This window comes from Dasypus novemcinctus, chromosome 8 (genome assembly GCF_030445035.2).
Source record: "Dasypus novemcinctus isolate mDasNov1 chromosome 8, mDasNov1.1.hap2, whole genome shotgun sequence".
Taxonomy (NCBI): Eukaryota; Metazoa; Chordata; class Mammalia; order Cingulata; family Dasypodidae; genus Dasypus; species Dasypus novemcinctus.
Window position 1 is genome coordinate 58,540,528 of NC_080680.1, and position 23,139 is coordinate 58,563,666.

Here is a 23,139-nt window from a genome sequence, read left to right on the forward strand (position 1 = left end):
TACATTTTTGGGTTATAGTTAATTTTCCAACCACAAACACATAAGGATTTCTTACACATGCCTGAAAATGAATTTGATTTAAATGCAGATATTGACTATTCTTACTATTATTCCCAATCCATTCTCTAGTAGGAGCTATTCCTAGAAAAACTTTCCACAGATACTTCTGCTTGTGTATAGATGTGATATTATACCATGGAGAAGGGATTCATTTCCCCTTCTGTTTCCAAACACTATTATTTTTAGTAAAAATTATTTTTTGTTGTCCTTTACTATTTAGACCATGCCAAATAAATCTGTCATTATATTCAATGGGACTCCCCATAGGGGCACTTTCCCACACTATTCCATAGGAATCATTAAAAATGACAGATTCTCTTCTTATATGGCATTCTTGCCATCCTTCTTTATCCCTACTGTCTTTTTGCAGACAATCATAAGTAGGATTTTTAGTTATGATTAAATCGTAAGAGGGAAATAAAGCCACAATAAACTGAGTATTATTATTTTTGAAGATAGCTATGGCCTGATTTTTAACATACATACAGGAAGGATGATTACCAATGCATAAGCGTGGATAATCAAATGGTAATATGAGATTATCGATTCTTTTTCTTAATAGGGTTTAATTGGCAATCGATTATCAATTGGTATAGGGAATATATGGGTTTTATTCAGATATAAAAGAAAGAATGGACTTTTCCAGGTTAACACTAAGTAATGGGGGGTTAGGTATATAGGCCTAATAAGTGTAATTACTGGCAGCTTCCTTATTACTTACGATTACCATCATCAGAAGTTGTAGAAGACTCCATCTCTTCATTCTGGAGTTTAATCTTTTTTGCAGATAACTAAATTTGTTCTCCATTTTCTGGAATGATAAGAGCATAGCCTCACCCCCTTACTATAATCCTGCCTTTTTTCCATACATTGCTTAAAATATCTTTCCAGAATATTGGTTGATCTTCATTTCCTGTATCTATTGTAGATGTTTGACATTTTCCAGAGTGACATTCCGCAGGTGTTAATGAATTATAAACATTAAGAAAATGTAAAGTAAATAAAGCTTTAGCTAATTGATCTTTCGGTGTTATAATACCATCATCTCCCCCTTTTTGTTTTAAAAGCATAGTTTTTAGGGTATGATGGCTGCATTCAATTATGGCTTGACCTGTAGGATTATAAGGAATGCTGGTATTATGTTTAATACCATATTTTAAACAGAAAGATTCAAAGGATTTACTAATGTAAGAAGGTCTATTATCAGTTTTAATTTTCAGAGGGCATCCCATTACAGCAAAAGCAGAACAGAGGTGTGAGTGAACATGATGAAACCGTTCCCCACTTTGAGCAGTAGCCCACGTAAAATGAAAATAAGTATTCATATAAACATGAACATATTGTAGTTTACCAAAGGATGGTATGTGAGTAACATCCATCTACCTTAATTGATTAGGAGTCAGGCCTCTGGGATTAGTCCCAGCCTGAAAAGACACTGTAGTTAAGGGTCCACAGGTGGGACAGGTACAGATAATTCCTTGTGCCTGTAGTCTTGTTAACTTTTGATATTTATTTCACAGGCCTTTAGCATTAATATGAGTTAAAGCATGGCAATTACGAGCACTTTGTAAACACCTTACCAATAAATCAGCTTGAGCATTATTTGATGTCATAGGACTAGGCAAAGAGGCATGAGAGATATATGAATAATGTAAATAGGTTTTAACCTAATGAGATGTTGCAAGTCAGAGCAAAGTTGAGATAACTCATCAGTAGCAAAGATATGAGCTGTTTCAATATGCTTGACAGTAAGGCATACATATTCAGAATCAGAGACAATATTCAAGGGCTCTTAAAACATTTGTAAAACTTTAATGATGGCTCAAAGCTCTGTGCATTGAGCAGATGAATAAGGAGTTGGCTAAACCTGTTCTTTTTGAAAAGTAATGTATGCTACTTTTCCATTACTATTACTATCAGTAAATACTGTACAGGATGGTTGGGCTATGCACACATCCTTGAAAAGCACTGCAAAAGTTTATTGTTGGGTTTTTTACAGAGAAAGGAATGCAGCTGGCTTGATTTGTGTAAGACACTAAAGAGAGTCAGCAAGTTTTAAAACAAAGTGATAGCAATACAGCTGGACTTTAACTTTTTGCAACAAACTAGCAGTGTTTGGGATTGCTGCATAGTATGTTGTTTCTTTAATCTATGATAAGAGGTTGTTTTTGTGACACATACTCTTTTATAATAAAACCATAATCAACCACATTGTACTTTTCTTTAATATTATGCCGAAATATTGGTAACTTTATACACTCTTAAGCACTTATAGAAAACTTTCACTCAGACAACTTTAATTAACAGAGGGTTAAAGGAAAGAAAAAACTTGTTAATTTTATAACACTTTAAAACACCTTTTATTTAACTTATAACATATCAAATGAACTTAATTATTACTTTAATTTTTCTTTCAAGGTAAAAGAACAAATCTCTTATAATTAGATTGGAATAAAAGGCTACTGTTCAGGATTAGGTTTTGAGAAAGCAGTTTTGAATGTTATGTTCCTTTAAGAGATAAAGCTTTCTTTCTTGGGATACCTAGGAAACGATAAGCACAAGAAACACAAGACAGACTTTCTTTGTATACTGACTGAGGATAAGAACTTTTACCAAAACAGATTAATGGTGAGAGGCCTTGAGAAAGAACAAAAATTTTTAACTTTGCATCAGCATACTACCCGACACCAAAGCCTGTAAAATTTTATAGATAGACCCATTAAATTTTATTTAACTTTAACTGTAAAAATTCCTTTTCCACCAACCTTCTGCAGTTTCAGCATTCACTCAGGTTCCGTCCTATACTCTACTCTTTCCAATAATCAATTATTTTATCTCAGGACAAAATCATTTTCTGTTTCTTTAATAATAAAAACAAATTCCATATAGCCTACATACAAAGTTATTAAGCAAACTTCTTATAACATAATACTGTGAACACTAAACAAGCTTGTTAAAATAATGAACTTTTCTTTAAATACTTAGTAGCATGCAATATTAGAAACAGTTTCCTAAAACAAGTTGGTAGGGGAGGTTGGTTGCTGTTAATCTTTCCTGTTATAAAATTACCTTTTATTATTATCATCATCAATTCAGTTTTATATATACTTAAGAATGACCCTTTGGAATTAGCCATTTAATACCTTAATGTAAACAATGCTTTATTAAACCTTTTATAATTATTTATAACCATATAGACTATTGAAGACAAATTTTATCTTTACAGAACACATTTCCTTACTTAAAGTTATTACAATACCTTTTACAACTTGCCACATGCAAATTAAGTTTTAAGAGTTTATGAAAAATTAGCCATCCTACTTTAGGACAAAATACGCCTTTTTGCAAAACTTATTACATTTCAGTTAGCATTTTCACAAACTTTTAACCTTTTTAATATCCATTTAAGCTTTACATTCTTTATATTATCCTGTGAAGAAAAATAAGTTATTCATTTTAATCTGGGCAAGAACAACCTTTTATGAAGACGTACAGTTAATTTTGTTAATCAAGACTTACAATTTTTATTGTTGTAGATATCTTATTAACATTTAAGCTTATGTATTGATATAATAAACTTAAGTATTAATATAAGCGCTTATTTAAATTTTGGCCATTTGAATAGAGCTCTTTTAAAAATTTCTAGTAATTTATATTTACCATCCGGAGGTATCACAATATACATTGACATTGAATGAACAGACAGACAAACACAAAACAATTACAACACATTAACAGAAACATACAGTTTATTTACAATCGACTCATAATTCTTTTTTTTTTAATATTTATTTATTATTATTATTATTATTATTTTTAATTACATTAAAAAAAATATATGAGGTCCCATTCAACCCCACTGCCCCCGCCCCCCACTCCCCCCACAGCAACACTCTCTCCCATCATCGTGATACATCCATTGCACCTGGTAAGTTCATCTCTGAGCATCACTGCACCCCATAGTCAATGGTTCACATCATAGCCCAGACTCTCTCACGTTCCATCCAGTGGGCCCTGGGGGGATCTACAGTGTCCCGTAATTGTCCGTGAAGCACTATCCAGGACAACTCCACGTCCCGAAAATGCCTCCACATCTCATCTCTTCCTCCCGTTCCCCACACGCAGCAGCCCCCATGGCTACCGTTCCCACACCCATTCCACATTTTCTCTGTGGACATTGGATTGGTTGTGTCCATTGCACACCTATGTCAAGTGAGGGCTTAGATTCCACATGGGTACTGGATGCACTCTTCCCGCTTCTAGTTGTAGACACTCTAGGCTCCATGTTGTGGTGGTTGACCTTCTTCAACTCCATGTTAGCTGAGTGGAGTAAGTCCAATAAGTCAAAGTGTAGGAGCTGAAGTCTGTTGAGGCTCTGGGCCTGGGTGTCATATTATCAGTCCAGAGATTCAAATCCCCTACATATATCTTAAACCCAGCACCAACTACAATTCCAATAAAGTAGCATGCAAGTCTTGTGAAAAGAGATCCCCTCTGAGTCCATTTCCATCACGCAGAAACACCAGCTCCAAAGAAGGGCCATCTGTCATGGCAGTGAACCCCTTCTGCCATGACCATAGAACCCGTGGGTCTCTTTATCCCTCGAAAGAACCAATACCTGGGGTTGTATCTACCTTATCTGTCTCTTAGACTCTGTTCAGTTGTACATAGGGGTATTCCTTCTGACAACCTTCAGACTCTTTTTTAGAGACTCACAGCCTTATAATCTCATTTCTCCTTTCCATTTCCCCCTTACATTAGGTCAAACCGCTTCCCGAAGTCATGTTATTATATGTAGATAGGTATATTCTGCTGTTCTGCATTGAATCTTTAATTCAAGGTCATTTTCTAGTTGCTTCTTCAGCTGGTATGTGGTAGTGATCCCTCGGTGCCAGGGAGGCTCATCCCCGGGTGTCGTGTCCCACGCTGGGGGGAATGCATCACATCTACACGCTGAGTTTGGCTGTGAGAGTGGCCACATTTGAGTAACATGAAGGCTGTCAGGAGGAAACCCCCAGGCACAATGCTACTCTAGGCCTTGTTCTTATTGCAGGTGCATAGGCTCAAAAGTGTAGCCATTAGTATCAAGAGCCCACTGTTGGGCCCTCCTTCCTTCCTGGTTTTTGCCGTTGCACCTGGAGGATTGCCGCTGCTCTCCCAGGGCCCACAACAGTGACCCCCTGGCCAGGAGCCCAGTACCCCCCCAGCTGTTGTTTTTAATTGTTTCCACTATGAGTATATATAGACATTACCATATACCCTGGGCATATGCCCTGTATAACTCCCTGTCAACCATATATATCCTGTCAATAATATCCCATATCAGTATTCCTCCGCTGCCATTGTTGAACCACTCTGTGATCCAAAACTTCCCGTAAAGTGAATCCCAACATAATGTCAGCTTCAGAAGAGTCTTAGATCACCAAAATTCATATATACAATATACAGTATTTCCCCAGATCCACCATAAAACCTTTCCCTTCCACAGCAATAATCTTTTAACTTATTCATATCATATTTCCTGAAACTGATGTACAGATTCCGAAAGTATAGTTTTCAAACAAAGTAACATTTGTGCTTACTATGTGGTCCATACTTTAGGTTGTACAGTTTTCTAAATTTTTTAGTTATCCTATGTTTTGTCTTGTGGTTTTCATTATTAGTCTGTCGTCCCCTATATGTTTTTGGTGTAATATTAGCTGTTTTATATTCATCCTCATGTACTCTCACATAACTCCTCTTTTGCCCCCTTATTTACCTTTGTTCCATCCATTGCACGTCCATTTTCCCCTCCCCTTAGGGCCCACAATGCCTGCCAATCTAATGCCCTGGGAGCCGTCCTTTCTCACGAGAGATACAGTTCTCTCTATTCATCGGCATTAGTCTTCCCCAGGATATGGGTCCACCCCACCCAATGGTAGAACCCACCTTGGCAAAATGAGCCTTCAGCTATTCCCTCCGGAGTCTCCCGCATCAGACCATACCCCCTGAGCGTCCTAACCAGGTAACCCTCCTACTTATACTTTGATACGTTTTACTCAACATTTAGTTCTCAATGAACTTCTGGCACTCTCCCATGTTTGTATGTTGCCCCTCCCTCCCACCTATTTCTTGGACCATATTACCCCTCTTCCCATCCCCAGCCCCCCTCAAACCCAGAAAACCCCACCCGAAGGTAACCCCTTGCCCCCATTTTGTCCCTTCTTTGTGCTCATACTTACCCCCAGCTCATCACAGATTCCACCCCTACAGACATTAACTCACATCCTTCCTCCACCCCCCGATTTCCAGTAAGCCACTTTTCCAGACTCTAGCTCTCTGAGGCAGTTAACTTATTTCATATCATTGAGGTCATATAGTATTTGTCCTTCAATGCCTGGGTTGCTTCACTCAACATAAGATTCTCAAGGTTCATCCATGTTATCACGTGTGATTGTAGTGTATTGGTTCTTACAGCTGAGTAGTATTCCATTGTGTGTATATACCACATTTTATTGATCCACTCATCTGTTGATGGACTTTTGGATTGATTCCAACTTTTGGCGATGGTGAACAATGCTGCTATGAACATTGGTGTACATATATCGGTTTGTGTCCTTGTTTTCAGATCTGATGGGTATATACCCAGCAGTGGTATTGCTGGGTCATATGGCAAATCTATGGATAATTTTTTGAGAAACTGCCAAACTGTCCTCCAGAATGGTTGGATCCTTCTGCATGCCCACCAGCAATGGATGAGTGTTCCCCTTTCTTCACATCCTCTCCAGCATTTGTATTCTACTGTTTTTTTCATGGCTGCCAATCTTATGGGAGTAAGATGGTATCTCATTGTAGTTTTGATTTGCATTTCCCTGATAGCTAGGGATTTGGAGCATTTTTTCATGTGCTTTTTAGCCATTTGTATTTCTTCTTTGGAGAAGTGTCTGTTTAAATCTTTTTCCCATTTTTTAAATGGGTTGTTTATCTTTTTGTTTTCGAGATCTATGAGTTCTTTATATATGCAAGTTATAAGTCTCTTATCAGATATATGGTTGCCAAATATTTTCTCCCATTGTGTGGGTTCCCTTTTTACTTTCTTGACAAACTCCTTTGAGGTGCAGAAGGCTTTAATTTTGAGGTAGTCCCATTTATCTATTTGTTCTTTTGCTGCTCGTGCTTTTGGTGTGATATTCATGAAGCCATTTCCTATTACAAGGTCCTGTAGATGTTTCCCTACACTGCTTTCTAAGGTCTTTATGGTCTTGGCTCTTATATTTAGGTCTTTGATCCATCTAGAGTTGATCTTTGTATAAGGTGTGAGATGGTAATCCTCTTTCATTCTTCTACATATGGCTATCCAGTTCTCCAGGCACCATTTGTTGAATAGGCCATTCTCTCCCAGTTGAGAGGGTTTGGTGGCTTTATCGAATATTATATGGCTATATACATGAGGTTCTATATCTGAACTTTCAATTCGATTCCATTGGTCTGTGTGTCTCTCCTTATGCCAGTACCATGCTGTTTTCACTACTGTAGCTTTGTAGTATGTTTTGAAGTCAGGAAGTGTGATTCCTCCTATTTCGTTTTTCTTTTTCACGATGTCTTTGGCTATTCGGGGCCTCTTTTTATTCCAAATAAATTTCATAGTTAGTTTTTCTAGTTCCTTAAAGAAGGCTGTGTTGATTTTTATTGGGATTGCATTGAATGTGTAGATCAGTTTTGGTAGGATAGACATCTTAATAATATTCAGTCTTCCTATCCATGAACAGGGAATATTCTTCCATTTATTTAGGTCTTCTTTGATTTCCTTGAACAATCTTGTATAGTTCTCGATGTATAAGTTTTTTACCTCTTTAGTTAAATTTATTCCTAAGTATTTGATTTTTTTATTTACTATTGTGAATGGTATTTGTTTCTTGATTTCCTCCTGATCTTGCTCATTATTGGTGTATAGAAATGCTACTGATTTTTGCGCATTGATCTTATAACCTGCGACTTTGCTAAACTCATTTATGAGTTCTAGGAGCTTTGTTGTAGATCTCTCAGGGTTTTCTATATATAGGATCATGTCATCTGCAAATAATGAAATTTTGACTTCTTCCCTTCCAATTTGAATGCCTTTTATATCTGGTTCTTGTCTCAGTGCTCGAGCCAGTACTTCCAAGACAATGTTAAATAGGAGCGGAGACAATGGGCATCCTTGTCTTGTTCCTGATTTTAGAGGGAAGGATTTCAGGATTTCGCCATTGTAAACAATGTTGGCTTTAGGTTTTTCATATATACTCTTTATCATGTTCAAAAAGTTTCCTTGTATTCCGATCTTTTGGAGTGTTTTTATCAGGAAGGGGTGCTGTATTTTGTCAAATGCCTTTTCTGCATCTATAGATATAATCATGTGGTTTTTTTCTCTCAATCTGTTTATATGGTGCATTACATTGATTGATTTTCTTATGTTGAACCATCCTTGCATACCTGGAATAAATCCCACTTGGTCATGGTGTATAATTCGTTTAATGTGTTGTTGAATACGATTAGCAAGTATTTTGTTAAGTATTTTTGCATCTAGGTTCATTAGAGAAATTGGTCTGTAATTTTCCTTTCTTGTGGTGTCTTTGTTTGGCTTTGGTACTAGGGTAATGTTGGCATCATAGAAGGAATTAGGCAGTGTTCCTTCTGTTTTGATTTTTTGGAATAGTTTCAACAGGATTGGTGTTAGTTCTTTCCGGAATGTTTTGTAGAATTCACCTGTGAAGCCATCTGGCCCTGGGCTCTTCTTAGTTGGGAGATTTTTAATGACTGATTCTATCTCTTTGCTTGTGATTGGTTTGTTAAGATCATCAATTTCTTCTTTCGTCAGTATGGGCTGCTTATGTATTTCTAGGAATTTGTCCATTTCCTCTAAATTGTCATTTTTGTTGGAATATAGTTTTTCAAAGTATCCTCTTATGATAGTCTTTATTTCTGTGGGGTCAGTGGTGATTTCACCTTTCTCATTTCTTATTTTGTGTATTTGCATCTTCTCTCTTTTTTTCTTTGTTAATCTAGCTAAGGGTTTATCAATTTTATTGATTTTCTCAAAGAACCAGCTCTTGGTTTTGTTTATTTTTTTCAAGTGCTTTCTTATTTTCTATTTCATTTAGTTCTGCTCTGATCTTTCTTTCTTTCTTCTTCCTTTGGGGTTAGTTTGTTGTTTTTTAACTAATTCCTCCAAGTGTGCTTTTCGTTCTTCAACTTTAGCTCTTTCTTCTTTTTTGATGTATGAATTTATGGCTATAAATTTCCCTCTCAGTACCGCTTTTGCTGCATCCCATAAATTTTGGTATGTTGTGTTATCATTATCATTTGTTTCAAGGTAGTCATTGATTTCTTTTGAGATTTCCTCTTTGACCCACTGTTTTTCTAAGAGTGTGCTGTTTAATTTCCAGATTGTCGTGTGAAGTCTGGGTCTCTGTCCCTTGCAAATTTCCAGCTTGACTCCACTGTGGTCAGAGATATTGTTTTGTATGATTTCGATCTTTCTGAATTCATTAAGCCTTTCTTTGTGGCCTAGCATATGGTCAATCTTGGAGAATGTTCCATGTGCGTTTGAGAAAAATGTATATCCTGCTGTGTTTGGGTGTAATGATCTATATATGTCTATTAGATCCAGCTCTTCTAATATACTGTTCAAATGTTTTGTTTCTTTAGTGATTCTCTTTTGAGATATTCTGTCCAGAGTTGATAGTGGTGTATTAAAATCCCCCACTATAATTGTAGATGCATCTATTCTTTCACTTAGTTTTTCCAGCGTTTGCCTCACATATTTAGAGGCGCCCTTGTTAGGAGCATAAATATTTATGATTGTTCGATCTTCTTGACAAATTGTCCCTTTCACTAAAATATAGTATCCTTCTTTGTCTCTCACAATTGTTTCGCATTTAAAGTCTATTTTGTCTGATATTAATATAGCTACTCCTGCCTTTTTTTGGTTGTTGTTTGCTTGTATGATTGTTTTCCAGCCATTCACTTTCAATCTCCATGAGTCTCTGGGTCTAAGATGTGTCTCTTGTAGGCAGCATATAGATGGGTCGTATTTCCTTATCCAGTGTCCCAGTCTGAATCTTTTGATAGGTGAGTTTAATCCGTTGACATTCAGTATTATTACGTTTAGAGAGTTATTTATGGTAGCCATATTTTGGTTGGATTTGTGTTTGTTATATTTTGTTTGTATTATTTTATTTTCCCCTTCTATTTTTGTCTTTCTTGTTGCTTTTACACTCTCCTCCATCTCTGACTGTCCTGTTTTTTCCTTTCTTCCTGCAGAATTCCCTTAAGAATTTCTTGAAGGGGAGGTTTCTTGTTGATATACTCTTTCAGTTTCTGTTTATCTGTGAATATTTTGAACTCTCCATCATTTTTGAATGCTAGTTTAGCTGGATAGAGTATTCTTGGTTGGAAATTTTTTTCCTTTAGTACCTTGACTATATCATACCACTGCCTTCTTGCCTCCATCGTTTCAGATGAGAAATCAGCACTTAATCTTATGGAGTTTCCCTTGTATGTGATGGTTTTCTTTTCTCTTGCTGCTTTTAGAATTTTTTCTTTGTCTTGAGCATTGGATAATTTGACAAGTATATGTCTTGGGGTGGGCCTGTTGGGGTTTATGACCAGTGGAGTGCGCTGTGCTTCTTGGATATGTACATCTGTCTCTTTCAGTAGATTTGGGAAGTTTTCATTCATTATTTCCTGCAACACTCCTTCTGACCCCTTTCCCTTCTCTTCTCCTTCTGGAATGCCTATAATACGTATGTTTGAGCGTTTTGCGTTATCATTCAGGTCCCTAAGTCCTATCTGGATTTTTTCTACCTTTTTATTGACCACTTCTACTATCTGTTTGATTTCCAATGCACTGTCTTCCACATCACTAATTCTCTGCTCTGCCTCTTCTAGTCTGCTGATATTTGCTGCAAGTGTATTTTTGATTTCTTGAATTGTGGTGTTCATTTCCATCATATCTGTTATTTTTTTGCGCATGTCTGCAATTTCCCCTCCAAGTGTTGTCTTCACGCTGTTAACCTCTTTCATTACTTCATCAAATTTGTCGGTGATAAATGTTCTGAGATCTTTCATTGCTTGTGCGAAGTCCTGCCCCCCTTCCTGATTTTCAGTTTGTTGATTGGATTCAGCCATGTTTTCCTGATTACTGGTTTGGTTTGTAGATTTTTGTTGCTGTCTTGTCAACATTTTTTCTTGACGGGTTTAATCAGTTCCTTAGCTTCTTTGTCTAGTCTTGGAGATTAATTAGCTGTTGTTTTTGCGTAAGTGTTATATCTTCTCTTTGTCACTTTGTTCTTCTTATTCCAATTTCTTATTGCTAGTTAAGCTCACTTTAACGGAAAGTATTAGTGCTGGGGAAAGTCAATTGTGTAAGGAAGGAAAAAGTATGAAGTAGTATTGGTGATATATGTTTACAAAGCAACAATATGAGTTCTGGGAGGATGGAGGTTAGATCATGTAAATTGTGTAGAGTTATAGTAGTAGGAAAGTACCTATAATGAGGTAGATGACTGAATATGGGAGGAATGTGGTACGTACTAAGAGGCTATTGTTTTCGTGAGAGAGGGAAAGAGAAAAGAGAGGTAATAGTTTCAGGGACGAATACCAGATGGAAAACTAAACAAAGGTATTAGAAATTAAGAGTTAGACACTTTGTGGATCAAAGAAAGGGAGATGGAATATAGGAGAGATAGCAGATGGTGGAGGATATCAAGTTGTAGGGGAAAGGGGATAGTGTAGATAGGCTAAATCTATTCACAGAGAAATGAGGCAGTGGAGGGTGAGGAAACCCAGCAAATGTTAGGTATTTCCTGTAGTACCTATTGTATTGTTAAGGTAAAATAGTATAAGAAGAATATTGGGGACAAGAAAGAGGGGATTGAAAAAAAAAAAAAAAAGAACAACAACAATAACAAAAAATAAAAAAAATAAAAAAACCAAAGAACAGAAACCCCACCGCCAGGCTCTGCTGGGCTCAGCTGGGCTCCGGTCCCCCGCCCGCCACCCGCCGCGGCTCGGCCGGGCTCAGCTGGGCTCGGCCGGGCTCGGCTTTCCCGCCCGCCGCCCGGCGCGGCGCAGCGCGGCTCGGCTCTCCCGCTCGCGGCGCGGCGCGGCTGGGCTCGGCTGAGCTCAGCCGGGCTCCGCCCCCCCGCCCGCCGCGGCTCAGCCGGGCTCGGCCGGACTCGGCCACCCTGGCCGCCGCCCGCCGGGGCTCCGCGCGGTGCTAGCTGCCTCGGCTCCGCCTACCCAAGGAGGGAATCCTTCACAGGTAGCTGGGATCTCCGTGTATATTTCACAGATGGATCCTCTCTGTTACCTTCCCTCCAAATCGATGTCCAGACACCTCCGGACCAGGAAAAATCCCGAAACAGCCGGTCCCAAAGAGTCTCCGACGCCTCCCAGCCAATTCCCCCCAGGAGCTAGTAACCGGGAAGTTCACTCAGCTGCCATCTTGCCTCCCCCTGCTGAAAAGTCCCAATTTATATCTTATAGACCAGTCCTTTTCGTTACCTTCCCACCAAATCGATGTCCAGACACTTCCTGCCCTGAAAAAATCCTGAAAAAGCCTAGTCCCGGAGAACCTCCAGCGGTGCCCAGCTGCCTCTTCCCAGGAGAGACGGCAAGGCAAGCTCACTCAGCCACCATCTTGCCGGAAGTCCAGTAGTGTTTCTATCGACTCATAATTCTTTACTTTCTTGGTATAGCTGCTTTTAAATCCTCTGTTATATAGCACATCTTAGATTGTACCTTTCAAGATTTCTTCTGGAATTCATGTTGCCTGTAATATGCAAGCTTGTGTTTGGAAACATTTTTATTAGTTATCAGCGATCAGTTAAAATAACTTGAGCAGCAGTTAGGCAGACCATTAGCACACATTTTTGGATAATTACTGTAAGACTATACTGAGACTTGAAGTTCTGGAGATAATTATTGATTTAAAACTGAAAATTCCTTTTAGACCTTGATAAGAATTTTGTACTCATTTTATTATCTTGGTTAAATAAGCCCAATCAGAATTAGCATGGAAATAAAACAAAACACAAATGTTGCCACGTTTTTCTCTCATACCAGTGGATTAACTATATTAGTCTTCACTAGCCCAGAGCTACATTGTCATGTAGATAGTAGGGAGCCCAAGGAGTTGTGAAAGGGGTGGGCATTTGCTGGAACAGAATTGATTGCCTTATAAGCTTGTTTGGATTTTGGGGCTTGTGGCTGGCTTTGTTGATGGGCGGGGCCAATTTCAGAACAAAGCCTGAAGTAACCAGACAAGTTCTCCTACTTTCTATAAGATCTAACTGCGGCCTGATAAGCCGCATTTGCATTTACAAAGGCAATTTGCTTAACAAAGTCTGTTTCTGTGTTGGTATCGCCAGTTTTTCTGCAGCCGTGCACAATTTGTCTACAAACTTTGAAAAGGGTTATTCTGGCCAGAACGGGGAAGGTGAGCTGAGGGTTTTTGTTCCTGGTTTTAGGAAGTGAAACACTTATGAGAGTCTGGGTGAGCTCTCAAATGCTGCGCGCAAAGTTCGCTAATTTCAGAAGAACCTGAAAGAGCGGGAGGTTGCTTGAGGTTTGTAAGAGAAGGCATTAAAGCCAAAGGATATAAAAACGGAGGATTTAGATTGGAAGAGATTCCATATGGGGGGGGTTTAAAGGGCAGGAGTGGGAGCGGCTCAAGGTTGCATTCCATGTTCTTATCAAGAGTCTTTGGGTTGTGTTTGCCATTTCCATCCTCAGGAGAGGGGGCGGAAGGCGTGGCAGGGTGTAGGTGCTCAGTATCTACATCGTTGAGGGAGATTAGGCTAAGAGGCAAGCCGGGCACGAGGGGTGGGGTTGCGAGTGATGTTCGGACTTTTTACTGCAACCCGAAGGGGTTGAGAACTTAATTTTAAAGCAGTCTCCCCTTCTGTAACTAAATTCTTTATATCAGGAGGTTGGGAGGTGATTCCTAGTACATCTTGTACTAGCCGCCAGTAGCTAAAGGCGGTGACGGGGACCCTTTCAGGTCCAAAAGTCTTATAATAGTCAGTTAAACAGTCACCTACTCTACTCCAACACTTTGCATCTATTGTGCCCTCCTCGGGAAACCATGGACAGGTTTTGATAATAAACTTGAAAAACTCAGTTAAACTTTTCTTTTTAACCTTAACTCCTCATGTCTTGAGTGCCTCTTTTACCTGGCAAATAAACAATGAATGCGAAGATTCTGCTTGTCCCATGATTATAAAGAAATGAAGTGAAATAGAGTATTTCACTTACCCGCTTGGCCACCGCCAATGACTGAAGGATTTACGGGTTGGTGCAGAGCTGTTCCCTTTCTGTCGCTGGGAGCCTTTTGTCGGCTGATATGCTGGGAGTACTCCCTTCCTGGGTGAAGCGGCGTTCTTTTCTCAATTACAGGGAATCGTCGAGCCCCATGCTGGGCGCCAGACTGCCCTGGCCCGCGGGACGGCAACGAGGGCTCGAAACCTGCCGAGAAAGAATGGTGGGACAAGAGACACGAAGAATGACAGCAAGACAGTGTTCTGATCAAGCTGCAACTTTATTAAAGGGGACAAAGTATATATACCCTAGGGAGGGGGAGGAGCGGGGAGTGAGGTGGTGGAGGCTAAGGATTGGTTGTTGCTGGGAGGCAGACTTTAGTTTCGCGTCTTGTGCCTGCGCACTATCTTATCAGTCTGGGCAGTGGCGGGAAGACGGAGAACAAAGGAGCAGGGAGGGAGAAGAACAAGGAAGTGGGCTCTGCTCTGGTGGCCATGTTGCCGGCATTGCTGAACTCAGTGTATACTCATATTGACCGCTCCCAACATTCTCCTATCATTTTCTCTCCTCTAGGATTCACCAGGATTCGATCCTGGAAACCTCTGCGTGGGGCACTGGCTCAACAGGCAGGCACTAGCATGGGCACTCATGTGGGCACTTGTGTGGGCACTGGCTCACCACACGGGCACTCACGCGGTGGGCACTGGTTCACCATGGGGGCACTTGTGCGGGCACTGGATTGCTGTGTGGGCAGGCTTTCTCTTCTTCTTTTTTCAGCAGGAGGCCCCAGGGATCAAACCGAGGTCCTCTCATATGGTGGGTGGAAGCTCCATCACTTGAGCCACATCTACTTCCTGTGTTTTCAATTTTTGCCATTATAGTTAAACTGTGGAGAGCTGTTTAAACTTTCAAAAGCCAGTTCCTTTTTAGTGTGTCTCTGCCTCCTTTTGACCTGATTTCTATCATATATACTAACAACATTTGGGATGTTAAGATGATTTGTCAATTTTGAATTTAGAATATAGTCAACTTGTAAATAAAGGTTTAGGTAATAGTGGTTTTCTTGAAAATTAGAAGATTCTTAATTTGTGTTGCTTCCTGGAATATCTTTGAACAATTCTAAATATTCTATACAATTTTATGTCCTAGTCTGTTTTATGTTTTTGGAAAACAATTTAGCAGTTCTTCTTCTTATTTTTTTTAATAATAAACTTTATTTTTAGAGTAGTTTTAAGTTTATAGAAGAATTACACAGGAAGTACAGAGTGCTCCCATATCATACTTCTCCCTCCCCCACTTTCACCCTATTGTAAATACCTTGTATCAGTGTTGTTCATTTGTTATAATTGATAATCCAATATTGATAAAGTGTAAGTAATCAAAGTCTCTAGTTTACATTAAGGTTCACTTTTTGTGTGTACAATTCTGTGGGTTTATGATATATATAATGTCATTCATCCACTAATACAATATCATACAGAATAGTTTTACTGCCCTAGAAATGTCCTGTGCTCCATCTCCATCTACTAATCCTTTCACCTCACTCTCCAAACCTTGGGTAACCATAGATTTTATTACTGTCTGGATGAATACTTTATGACAAATTACTTAAAACCCCCCTCCCTTTTTTTTTTTTTTTGAGCATAATGTATGGACACTGACAGTCACCCTCATTAACTGGTGTGGCACTTTTAAAAATTAGCAGCTTCAAATTAGATATGTGTTCATATATTCTGATTTTTTTTCTACTTTTGACCATTTTTATGTATATACTTAGGAGTATTAATTATATTCACAGTGTTGTGCTCCCTGCTCCACCATCCATTACCAAGACTTTTTCATGACCCTAAATAAAACTTCGTACCTTTTAAGCAATAACTTCCCTTTCCTCCCTCCCCCTTGCCTCTAGTAACTTTCTGTCTCTATTAATTTGCTTATTTTAGGCATTTTATTTAAGTGGAATCATACAATATTTGTCCTTTTGCATCTGGCTCAAGTCAGCATATTATCTTTAGTTCGAAAGTAGTCAGGATTCAATTTCTAGCATATTGAGAGAAAGTTAGCATTTGAAGGAAAATTTCTGGAAGGTTACAGACTCCTCTTTTAAGAGACTTAGTTGAAGCAAAAGCTAAGAATATATTTAAGGAAATATTTAATGTGAATTACTTCTACTGAAGTATAGAAGAGAAACAAGAGAGACTAAAACTAGCTAAGTTTTTAGGTAAAAAGAAATTCTGGAGAAGTGGGAAGGGCACATATATTCTGTTAAAATAACAGAAGTCCTTGGGAGCGGATGTGGCTCAAACAGTTGAGCTCCTACTTCCCACACGGGAGGTCCTGGTTTTGGTTCCCGGTGCCTCCTGAAAAAAAAACAAACAAGCAACTAAGAAGACAAATGAAAAGACTGACTCAGGTAGGCCAATGTGGCTCAGTGGTAGAGCACTCTTTCCCACATACAAGGTTCTGGGTTCAATCCCTGGCCCCTGGCACCCTTAAAATGAATAAATAGATAAATAAAAGAAGTCCTGCAAAATGGTGTGCATCTTGATTTATGGAAGTCAAGGTGACTGTAAAAAACAGAATGGTCTGATGGCAGTGAGTGGTAATTAAAACAACAGCAGCAACAAGTAAAAGAATTACAAAAATACTGTATTCACAAACCCAGAAGACTGCTTTGGTGTCAAGGAATAGAGCAGAATGGTGATAAGTAGAAATGGAGCCTGAGTGCTGAGAGGAGACTGTTGGAGCTGATGTTATTAAAGTGAAGAGTTTAGTTGTAATAGGACAATGTGGAGAATGAGGTAGTTGCTAAAAGTGAGCAAACGAGTAAGTGTTCTTAAAATCTAAACACTATATGAGAATCAGTGATAAACACTATATGAGAATCAGTGATATACGTTTACTAGGTGACTCTCAGGAAATGAGGCAACTTTCCTGTGTGCCTTGTGATCATTCTCATTACTTTATATTAACTTAAGTCTTTAGGCATCTCTTTTTATGCTGTACTGTTGCCTTTTTAAAATTTTATCATTGTTGAGGATGCATGTTATATACCCTTGAAAAGGCAAATAATATAAAGACAACAGTTGCTTTAGGGAAGTAGCAGGCAAGGTATCTGATGCTAAAGTAAATCTGAGTACTTATATATTTTAACATAGAAGGACCTATGTAATAAATTTATCCTCTAACTCAGTTCCAGTAAAAGTTTTTCTCTCTAGATGAACTTGCATGTTTGCTATTGTTGGCCCGTGAGGAACCTATAATTCAGCACATTTCTGTTTTTGTCTTATTTCTCAGAAAACTCAGAGATAGAACTTGTATCCAACTTAATAATTTACTCATCCCAGATACATAGAACCAATAGGGTTTTTATTCTGCTCTTTTTCCCCCTAAATTAAAAAAATTTTTAAATCAACTTGCTTTATATTTCTGATTAATTATATCAATTCACCTCAAATTCTTTTGAATAGAAATGGGAAATTTATGAATCATATATGTATATATATGATCATATATATGGCCTGCATGATTCTCCTTTAGCTTTCTACATTTATTTCTCAGATTACCTATCTTTTATGAAACAATCCTATTCTTTTTGCCTTAAGATGGAGATATCTTTCATTTGTTGTAACTAATTTTTGTTTCTTAAAATGTTTTGAACAGGAGATAATACATGTTTGTTATTCCCTGATTTCTACACCTCTTAAGGGATGATGGCCCCCAGTCTAGAACTGTCATCCATTATTTCAGAGAAAAGTACTCTTCTTTCCAAAGCAGTTCTGATATTGTCAAAGTTTTGTTGTATATTATGGTACCCAGTTTTATTGGCTGATGTTTATATGTGAATTATTTTCATTCAGCTAAAATATATATGGGCACCTAAGTGTCAGGCTCTCTTAACTTTGTTGGGCTAAGTGAGGTCCCTCCCTGTGTGATGGAGCTCATATGTGTGCTTTGTATATGGAGGTGGTTGTGTACAGAGAATAAAAAAGTGAATTTAGGTAATGATAATGGCTGAAGAAAATAAAATATGATGACATGATAACTTGTATTGTGGTGGGCAAGGCGGGGGGTATGGTCTGGGAAGGGCTCTCCGAGAAAGGGTACAGGGATATCTCAATGATAACATACACTGAACACAGATTTTTTAGGTAATCATTTGAAAACATAGGAATTGTTAAAAGTTTTAATTCCCACAATCATAATCTTTATAAAAAGTGTTCATATGTGAAGATTTAAATTGAACATTATGGATGTATTTAGAATTTGGAATAAGTTCTCTAAGATTTTATTTAACTAAAAATGATTAACTTTAGGAGTATGGCTATTCTGCCATACAATCCAGAGTGATGTTTTTGTCTTGATTTAAGAAATTAAGGGAAGCAGACTTGGCTCAGTGGTTAGGGCATCTGTCTACCACATGGGAGGTCCGCGGTTCAAGCCCTGGGCCTCTGTGACCCATGTGGAGCTGGCCCACAGGCAGTGCTGATGCGCACAAGGAGTCAAAAAAAAACTTTTTTTCTGTTCATATATCAGACACTTGGGATTGTTACATTATACTCTTTATGTTAACAAGTATAATTCTGAAGATTAAATGATGCAACAATGTAGTTTATTAAAATATTTTTTCCTTTTTTTAGAAATTGATAACGCATGAGAAGTTTGAAAGTGCATGTGAAGAACTGAATAATGCATTACTTCGGGAACAGCAGGCACAAATGCTATTGAATGAACAGGCTCAACAACTACAGGAGTTGAATTATAGACTTGAATTGCATTCCAGTGAGGAAGCTGACAAAAACCAAACTCTTGGAGAAGCTGTTAAGGTAGGAGAACATCTCTTGTTTATTGGTTTAGTGTGTGTGGGGTGGAGGAAGGTTTGGGTGAGAAGGGTTTATTCTCTCTGCCATGTATTTATAACAAGGTGTTTAGAATGGAAGAGAGAAGTTACAATATGATAGTTGTGGTTCAGAAAATATAATGAATTTAGTCCTATGATATATTTTAGAAATGTTGACATTAAAGTATAATAGAAATCGAGTTTATTATAATAAACACTTGTAGATTTTCTGCTCATAAGGTTATAAGTCTGGAATGAAACAACTAAATCCAGGAGAACCAAACTGATATAACATAGCCTCTATATCGATTATCAACCCTAATACAGTTAAGCAACTGAGAGTTGGTACATAATTTATTATATAAAATAATATGTTTATTTTAATAGTTAATAAAATAGCTAAAATTTATTGAGAGCTTATTTTATTGTCTGCCAGGAACTATGCTAAATACATTATAAAGTTATCTTTTCTAATCCTCACATGAACTCTATGATATTTTCCCCATTTTAAAAATGAGAAAACTGATGCAGAGAGGTTAGATAATTTGCTTAACTATTAGTAAGTGGTAGATCCAGGGAGTTAGATTTTACATCTCCCTTCCCAAGCAGCACCACATTACTGTTGATGGACAGCATACATGTGCCAGGCTCTATGCTGCAGTCCCTACATGAGTTATCTTATTTCATCTCTAAACTAACACTGTGAGAATGGTACTGCTGTTATTTACATTGTTTTTTGAGGAAATTGAAGCTTAGAGAGTTCATTTGACTTGCCCAGAATTCTTGACCTATAAATGTTGAAACTGAGATTTAGTTTTAGAAAAATTTGAAAATTTTGAAAGCTAGATGAAGAAAATACAGATGAATTTAAAGAAGAAAAATACTAATTAACATAGGGAAGAAAAAAACTCCCATATCTAAAGGTAAATACTATTAACATTTTGGGATATTTTTTTCCAGATGTAAGTATTAAGTTGAACCATTTGAAATTGCTGTTTTTGTAAGTTGAACCAGGTAGATGCCAGCAATTTCATATTGTTCAACCCAATATAGTTTTTCTTACGTCTTTTTTGGTAACTTATTTGTATCACTTAAAAATAGACTATTAAAATTTGATGTATATTATTCCAGACATTATATTTTATAATTTACAGAAGTATAATCAAATATAGGTTAATAAAAATGTAATCATACAATACGTGTTGTTTTTTAAACTTACTTTTAAAAAAATATTTGAACTGTCACTGCTTTTGTATTTTTTAAAATTTATTAAGCAGTTTTATTGAGATATATTCACATACTATAGTCTATTCAAAGTGTATAATCAATTTTAGTATATTCACAATGTTGCACATTCATCACCACAAAAAAATTTTACTTTTTAAAAATACCATGTCAAAAATTTCTTCCGATATTCATAAATGTACCAGTGTCATCATCTTTAATGGCTGATGGAATTCCTTTGTTTTGAATGTGCCATAATTTAGTAACTTATTTTCTTTTTACTGCATATTTGTATTGATTCAGTTTATCTGCATGCATTGTTTTGTCTTTGTTTTTGTTTTGCTATTCATAAGTAATTTTAATATGAGCAACCCTGTAGCTTAATCCTTATGCACATACCCATGATTTATGATTATTTCCTCAGGGTAAATTCCTAAATGAGAATTACTATCTATACATACACTTTAAAAATGTGCATATTACTAGTTGGACCACAGAATGCCTTTCCTTACTATATTCTTTCTTAAAATTTATGAAAATTGTGCTTTCTAACAAACCTATTATTATTTTTAAAATTTTTGCTAATTTGGTGGCTATGTCATTGTTACTTTAATTTCTATGTCTTTGGTTACTAGTCAAGTTGAATATTTGTATAGGTTATTGGTTCCTAAAGACATTTTTATGCTTCACCTGCCATTAATAGATAATATAAGAAACTATGCTTTGACAAAGCATATAATTGTGTCATACCAGAATCTTTTTTCTGCAGTAGTTTGTAGTTTATGTTTAGTTATCATGTCTTCCAGAAGATGTAGAACTGCTCATATTAAATTTCTTTAAAATGCTAGTAATTCGCATATGGTTATTAGGAGGAGAGAATTGTTTAATTACTATTTCTTAATAACTAGCAATTAGTAATTTGAAAATGCTCTCTTGTGGAAGGAAACATGGTTCAGTGGAAGAAGAACTGGCCTTGGAACAAATATTCCTAAGTTCAAGTCCCAGTTCTGTCTCTTGGACAAATTACTTAACTTCGCTGAGCCTCAGTTTCTTCTTCTGCAAAAATAGGGATAATGCCACTTAAGTTGCAGGATTTTTATGAGAATTAAGTTACTGTTTAAAAAGCAAGTATATGCTTGATGAATGTTCTTTTGTGCTTTTCAGTAATACTTCTGAAAAATAATACTTTCTCATTTTTTAACCATGTCATGTGTATAACTTCTTTTAAAAAAGTGTATCATTTCTTATTATTTATAAAAACCAAATAAGATAAAGAATAAAAGACATGGAAAAAACAAGTTACCCATAACCTATCATCTGAAAAAAACACTTAACATTTTGGGGGTTTTGTTTTAATCATTTTTCTAAATATGATTGTTTTTATAAATCATAATTTGGACTAGATTTCAGAAGGGGCTTCCCATTATAATATAACTGGATCTTGGATGAGACACTTCTGTAATCCAATGGTGCATTAAAAAGTAAAGGGCTTATTAAGAGACTTCCAGGAAAGATGGTGGTGTAGGGAAGTCTAGGACTCAGTCCTTCTGCTAAAACAATTAACAGCAGAAACTTTATGAAACTATTTTGAAACTCCGGAGGCCAGAAGAACAGTGTATAGCACCCAGGGAAGAGCAGAAAGAACAGACTGATAAACTGTGGTAAAGGAGAGTAAAGTGCTTTCTCTGCATGGTGGCTACCAGGGCAGTCGCCCCATTCTCACAGCAGGTCACTATGGGGTCCATTCCCTGGCTAGCAGCTGGTGACGGAAAGATACCTAAAAATCCTCTTCCCCAAGCAATAGAGGTAGACCTGGTTATCAGTGATCACAGCTTTTAGTTAGCAAATTCTGATTGCTGGGGCCCAGCCCTGAGGGCAGCTTGTGTTTTAGCTCACACTGGACAAAAAAAAGCAGTGATAGCCACTGCTTCAACTCTCCTTGGACAGGGGTGACGGCAGTGGAGATTTAAAGACATAGCACTTCCTCAGGGTTGTGGGGGGCAGTTAATTGAAGGGCTGCATTTGCTAAGCAGGCCAGGAAAGCTCAGCTTTGGGGAGCCATTAGAGAAGCTTTTGGTGCCCATTCTGATCCCCTCCCCAGTGCACTTTGGAGCCAGTCAGTGTCCCTTCGTGGGTTCCTGGTCCTGTTTTGGCTTGGAAAAACTGACTTGGGAAAGTCCTCCCTGGAATGGCTTTCATTCCAGAATATGCCTTTCAGACAAAAGCAGCTAGAGACAGTTAAAGGAGTGTAAAAATTACTGAGGTGGACAGTCAGGGACAAAGGCCTCCTGGCTTCAAACATCTGGGAGGGAATGGTCTGTCTCTTGGGAAACAGAGGGGTGAACCAAACTCCTGTAAACAGGAGAAATGCAAAACAACTGAAAAGCAAAAACCTAGGACAAGACAGGCCCAAAAAGACAGGGAAAGCCCTGCACACTGCATTCACCTTGGGAAGACCTTGGTGATAGGTGATTCATCTTGGGAAGACCTAGGTGAAACTCAAGAAAATCTCTTGTCTTATCAACAGCTAATTACAAAACCAAGAAACAGACATCTCAGGGAATAAATCACAGTGCTAACATTTAAAAAATTTAAAATTACAATATACAACAAAAGAATATGGCAAACAAAGAAATAGGAAATCATGGCCCATCCAAGGCAGAGAATAAAAATACAGAAAACACCAATGGGAAAGATGAGAATGTGGACATACAGAACAAGCTTTTAAAAAATTG

General features: G+C 37.6%; 1 protein-coding gene across 5 annotated transcripts in view; it reads left to right on the forward strand.

Annotated features, from left to right (window-relative positions):
• The window catches only part of CCDC171 (coiled-coil domain containing 171), a 549,802-nt gene that overhangs the window by 310,473 nt on the left and 216,190 nt on the right, over nt 1–23,139 (forward strand). For all 5 annotated transcript variants that reach the window (XM_058301890.2, XM_058301891.2, XM_071216746.1 and 2 more), the window contains one exon: nt 18,981–19,166. In XM_058301890.2, the coding sequence (XP_058157873.1) occupies nt 18,981–19,166 (186 nt within the window). The remainder of the gene's footprint in view (nt 1–18,980; nt 19,167–23,139) is intronic.